The sequence below is a fragment of the Zingiber officinale genome, chromosome 4A (genome assembly GCF_018446385.1).
Source record: "Zingiber officinale cultivar Zhangliang chromosome 4A, Zo_v1.1, whole genome shotgun sequence".
NCBI lineage: Eukaryota > Viridiplantae > Streptophyta > Magnoliopsida > Zingiberales > Zingiberaceae > Zingiber > Zingiber officinale.
In genome coordinates this window covers 5,198,247-5,204,024 of record NC_055992.1, presented here as the reverse complement: position 1 = coordinate 5,204,024, position 5,778 = coordinate 5,198,247, and the positions used below count along the sequence as shown (strand labels likewise).

The 5,778-nt window shown below is 44.6% G+C and overlaps 1 protein-coding gene across 1 annotated transcript; it reads left to right on the top strand.

Moving 5' to 3' along the window:
• The first annotated feature begins 1,326 nt into the window (after positions 1 to 1,326).
• LOC121969129 (laccase-3-like) lies at positions 1,327 to 3,586 on the top strand. Its single transcript, XM_042519050.1, has 5 exons — positions 1,327 to 1,428; positions 1,510 to 1,661; positions 1,953 to 2,197; positions 2,270 to 2,398; positions 2,478 to 3,586. Exons 1-5 carry the CDS (start codon positions 1,327 to 1,329, stop codon positions 3,584 to 3,586), a joined length of 1,737 nt encoding a protein of 578 aa, XP_042374984.1.
• The last annotated feature ends 2,192 nt before the right edge of the window (positions 3,587 to 5,778 follow it).

Genomic DNA, 5,778 nt, shown 5'->3' with positions numbered 1-5,778 from the left:
TAAAAGAGTCTGATCGGCCAGGTGGCTTATATGAGTGGACAGCTTGTCCAGCTAGGTTCACTACGGAAAGAACATCAGATGCTCACAATTGACCAAGTGAACGCTATGCCGACCGGAGCGCATATCCGGTCGGGCAAGAAACAATCTGTCAAACTAAGATACTACGGAGAAGAGTAGCTGAGATCGATCAGGTGGAAAACCCCAGCCGAGCGGCTACCCCCACTCGGCCAAGCAGTGGGACCCCTCTCATATCTCATGATATCCCTCTGGGAGATAATGTCGCTGACAACAAGGTATGGTTAACAAACAAATCGTTCAATGGAAACTTCTATTGTTATATCCGAGATTTGCATGTCCTGTTAAGGTATGATGTTAAAGACACTTTCCTGATACGTCTTTTCATAGAATAGTTGAGAAAATGTATCCGCATCTTGAGAAGCGTATATGTCACATACTGTAGCATTATATAAAAGGGGTCCATACATCGACGAAGATATGTGATATCTGTTATTTGTACTTGTGCAGTACTCATTGCTACTAGATTGCTCCATCGTCTTTCCACTGTTCCGGTAACTGAATTGAATGTCGGAGGGTCAACACCAGGGATCCTTTCCCTGATCCAACACTAACATTTTTTCTATTATAAATCGGAATGAAATTTTCATACAATCAACGAGGAGCCACATCCTCAATTAATCATCTTCACTATTTTCGGACCCGATCACTTTGCTTCTTTGAAATTCTAAAGATCTCTGTATCACTAAATGACTAGCTTTCGTGCTCCCTGCGCAATCCAATTTATTACGTTAAGTCAACACAATTTATCACTATTTCCATTTCCTTCTCTAGCTCCACCATTCTTCTCAATCTCTATGAGCCCATTTTGTTCCAAAATTGCAGAAGATGTCTTTCTTCCTCCACTCTCCAACCTTTACTGCATGAGACCCATTAAACCAAGTACAATTAATACAAACAAGATGACACATGCCTCTCATGGCTGTAGGTCAGATTAGTTGAATCCTCTTGCAAACCGCATCTATAAAGAAATTTATCATAAATGACTAGCTCTAACTAACTAATTGCTATTCTTTTCACAGAACACTTCATAAGAAACCTTTCGGCGACTCCAGATGAAGAAACCGATGAATTTTGAGAAAAAGGCACTAATTAATGCCAATTCTCGAATACAATGCAAACTAAGGTTCCATGCTTTGACTGGTAGATCAAGAAGAGATGGATCGATTTCACCTGTCCACGAGTGATCGATTATATAGTCATCTCCAGACCTCTTACAATTAACATCGCACCAGCCGAGTGATTATGGAGATGGGCCTCAAGAATCACCGGAGCTCATCGGTCTTCTATCCGGCGGTGGTGCTGCTGTGGCTCCGCTGCGCCACTGCAGAAATCCACTTCCATGAGTTCGTCGTATATACGCCAAGGCCAATGCTCATTTTACCGCTGCTGATGATTTCTTTCTTTGCAGTTTAAACTTGCTAGCGTGAACAGGTGCAAGCGACGGCGGCGAAGAGGCTGTGCGAGACCCGCAGCATCATCACCGTGAACGGCCAGTACCCCGGTCCGACCATCGAGGCCCGGAACGGCGACGCCCTCGTCGTCGACGTCGTCAACCGGGCAAAATACAACGTCACCATCCACTGGTGGCGCTAGCTAGCTCTTCAGTTTTACATATTCGAATTAATTCAGATCCTCTATCTCCATTTTTCTCTGTCCTACAATTCATTACTGATCGGATGGATCAAATTATATTTTAATACATTATGGCATCTTTAAGATGTGTACAGTATCTTTGTGATGTGCAAGATATCTATGAGATATAATCTGACCTGTCCGATCGACAGTGGAACATGGAGACAGAGAAAAATGGGGACAGAGGCTCAAATTGTGCGGCCTCGCTTAGCTTTGACATGGAACGCACTGTTTGTACTCAGGCACGGGATTCGCCAGTTGAGGACGGCGTGGGCGGACGGGCCGGAGTTCGTGACGCAGTGCCCGATCCGGCCCGGCGGAAGCTACACGTACCGGTTCAGGATCGAGGAGCAGGAGGGCACGCTGTGGTGGCACGCGCACAGCTCGTGGCTCAGGGCGACTGTGCACGGAGCCATCGTCGTCTACCCCAAGCTTGGCTCTTCCTATCCCTTCCTTAATCCCGACAGGGAGCACAGAGTCATCCTCGGTAACTCTGTTAATGGATTCGCAATTAACTTCCAAATTGTGTCTTGGCTTAAATTGACGTGGGGCTCGACAGGGGAATGGTGGAACGAGGATCCGGTTCGTGTGATCGAGCGGGCTTTGAGAACCGGGGCCGACCCCAATGTCTCCGACGCCTTGACGATCAACGGCCAGCCCGGCGATCTTTATAAATGCTCCAGAAAAGGTTAACAGATTGATTCTGAGTGTTTATTATATCTTTTATGAATGGATTTTTATTTTTATTGGGGTTGTGAAATGAATAGAAACGACGGTGTTTCCGGTGAGGTCCGGCGAGACCAACCTGTTTCGGTTCGTCAACGCCGCCCTCAATTCCGAGCTTTTCGTCGGCGTTGCTGGGCACTCGATGACGGTGGTGGCGGCTGACGGGGTTTACGTGAAACACTTCAATGCTACCGTCCTCATGCTCGCCCCCGGCCAGACCACCGACGTCCTCCTCACCGCCGATAGTCCCGCCGGATGCTACTACATGGCAGCACACGCCTATGAAAGCGCGCGGGACACCACTTTTGACAACACCACCACCACCGCCATTCTTAACTACCTAGATCCGAATGGATACCCCTACGCGCCGCCGGCCAAGGTCGTCGCCAACCGTACCCGGATGCCGGCCTTCCCTGTGCTACCGGACTTCAACGACACCTGCGCGGCCTACGCCTTCGCCTCCAGGTTCCGCAGCGCGGTCCCCGTGACGCTCCCCGGCCCCGTCGACCACCACCTCTTCTTCACCGTCGGCCTCGGGCTCTTCGACTGCCCGGTTGGGCAGGTCTGCAGGGGCCCCAACGGCACGATCCTCACTGCCAGCATGAACAACGTCTCCTTCCAGACCCCGACCTGCGCGTCCATCCTGGAGGCCTACCTCGGCGGCGTGCCGGCGGTCTTCACCGCCGACTTCCCGGCGGTGCCTCCGGTGAGGTTCAACTACACGGCGGAGAGTGTGAGTCAGGATCTGTGGCAGCCGACGGCGGCCACGAAGGTGTACCAGGTGAAGTACGGCTCTGTCCTGGAGGTGGTGATGCAGGGGACCAGCATCCTCACCAGCGAGGACCACCCGATGCACATCCACGGCTACCATTTCTATGTGCTTGCGACGGGGTTCGGAAACTTCGACCGGCGGCGAGACGCAGCGCGGTTCAACCTGGTGGATCCGCCGCTGAGGAACACGGTGGGGGTTCCGGTGAACGGATGGGCGGTGGTCCGATTCGTAGCGGACAACCCCGGCGCTTGGCTAGTGCATTGTCACCTGGAGGATCACATGTCGTGGGGGCTGGCCATGGTCTTCCTCGTCGAGAACGGCGTCGGCGAGTCGCAGTCGCTGGAGCCGCCGCCAGCTGATCTCCCGCTATGCGTGTAGTAGATTAATTAATTAATTAATTAATTAATTAAATTGCATGTCTTCAATTAATTAATTATATATATATGTGTGTGTGTGTGAAGTGAAGATATAGCCCTGGTGCTAATTTCGGTGAAGTGTCGGCATTGTTATGTAATACAGAGAGTGTTTGTATTGGATAACATTGGTCTTTCAATATTTAAGTTAATAATTGATTTAAGAGAAGAAAGTAGTAGTCATGAATTGTAACAAATAGCGTTAGTAAATAAAAAGTACCGTATATCTTTGTTGGTAGATAGAAAATTTTTTAGTGTCACTGTTATGTTATATACATATCTTAAATCATTAATATGTTTTCGAAAGCTTTTTAAGAAATGATAGGTCATAAAATATTCTGACACCTTTCTTTAAACGAGCTTGCATATCTCTATAACTTGCGAGGCCATAAAATTTATCTCGTTGAGGGTGTCTGGAGATGGTCCAGGCACCCAGAGTTACCATATTAGTAAACAGCTAGTTTCCACAAGTGGACTATAAATAGAGATCTGGTCTTTTTCATTTAAAACAACACTTACTGCAAATCAAATTTTTATTCTGTTATTCAAGTTCTGCGCTTTCAACATCTTGTATGAAGCTTCTCCGCCACTAACTTATGTCAAAGAATGAGTCTGCTAGTTGAGATTCACTTACCTTAGATTAGCAACTTTTCCGGTTGCAAACCAAGTAAACACTTTTATCTCGTACTTATTTTTATGTATTTTAGTTTCGTTTATTAAAAGTGTTTATATTAACTTTAGTCGAAAGTTCTAAGAAGGGTGTTTTTATAATTTCAAGCAATTCATCTCCCTCTCTTGTCGACCGCACCGGGACCAACAAGTGGTATCAGAGTGAGAATACTTCAGAAAGACTAACCGCCGACCAAACTAAAAAAAAATCAATGGTCGGACCAAGCCTCAACTAGCCAAAATTTAAGGACTTCACACACTGGAAACGTCAAATAGAGATATTCCTAAAAACTTATTTTAAAATACTTTTAATAATTAAGTATGATTTTGTAGTTTCCAAGGATCAACAAGGAGAAGATAAAGAAGAAAACCTTTGGATGAAGAAGGAACAAAGTAACTTTGTAGTCAACAGTAGAGCGAAATAGCGGAATATCACTTGTTAAGTGTACCGTCTCAGGAAGTCAACCGTATCGGAAGCTACACCTCGACCAAAGAACTCTGAGAAAAATTCCTAAAGCTCCATGAAGGCACATTCGAAGTGAAGCTTGCAAGACGGGATATTCTTCGCAGTAAGCTAACAAACCTCCGCTTTAAAAAAGGTGAGGTGGTGGCTCAACTACACACGAAGATCAAGGAGTTAATCACTGGACTAATCAATCTCGACGAAATGATAACCAACAAGGACTCAGTTCAGTACGCGCTCAACGTCTTTCCCAGAATTCCAGAGTGGACCTCAATAATAAACGCCTAATATATATCTAAGGATTTGAAGATAAGTACCTTAGAAGAACTTTTTTCGACTTTAGAATTACATGAATCTAGATGTGCAGTACAAGAAAAGAGTCAATTAAAAGAACGAGTCTGAGTCGAACTCAGATCTTGATGTAGACCAAGAAGGGTATATGGTAAGAATTTTTTTAAAATAAAATTAAATCTAACAAGTTTAAAGAAATGCATATCAAGAAAAATCCATGGAGCAAAAGAAAGATTTGATGCTATAATTATTAGAAAGGACACATGAAGAATGATTGTCTCGAGCTCAAGAAGGAGAAAGACAAAGAGCCAAGGCGAAACAAGCACAACAATCTCAAGGCCACTTGGGATGAAAGTTCGTCGTCCAAATTTGAGATAGAAGCCTATACTAAATAACACTGATGGCTAGTCATGAAGAACCAAGCAACTCGAAAGCTAGCATCGATGAAGAGGGAGTCACATTTGATGAATGCAGCGATACAAGGAGAAAATCAAGTTTCATATTCGACATGGTAAGTGAGGTATATCTCTTACCTCCTAATAAATTATATTTTGGAATAAAATCCATGTTTAAATCAATGTGTAAATTGAAAACAACAAATGAAAATTTTATAAAAAGGAAATTTATATAAAAAAATAATCTTAGTAAAATCATGTTTATTAGAAGATTTTGACCAATTGAAAATTAAAAATGCTAAATTAAAAAAATTAAAACAATTGGAAAAGGATAATGTA

Bases quoted from the DNA above. Each gene is read 5' to 3' on its own strand.
- LOC121969129 (XM_042519050.1), top strand. From the start codon at position 1,327: ATGGGCCTCAAGAATCACCGGAGCTCATCGGTCTTCTATCCGGCGGTG. The intron at 1,662-1,952 runs GTGGCGCTAGCT...GTTTGTACTCAG, and splicing joins TACAACGTCACCATCCACTG to GCACGGGATTCGCCAGTTGA. The intron at 2,399-2,477 runs GTTAACAGATTG...TGAAATGAATAG, and splicing joins TTATAAATGCTCCAGAAAAG to AAACGACGGTGTTTCCGGTG.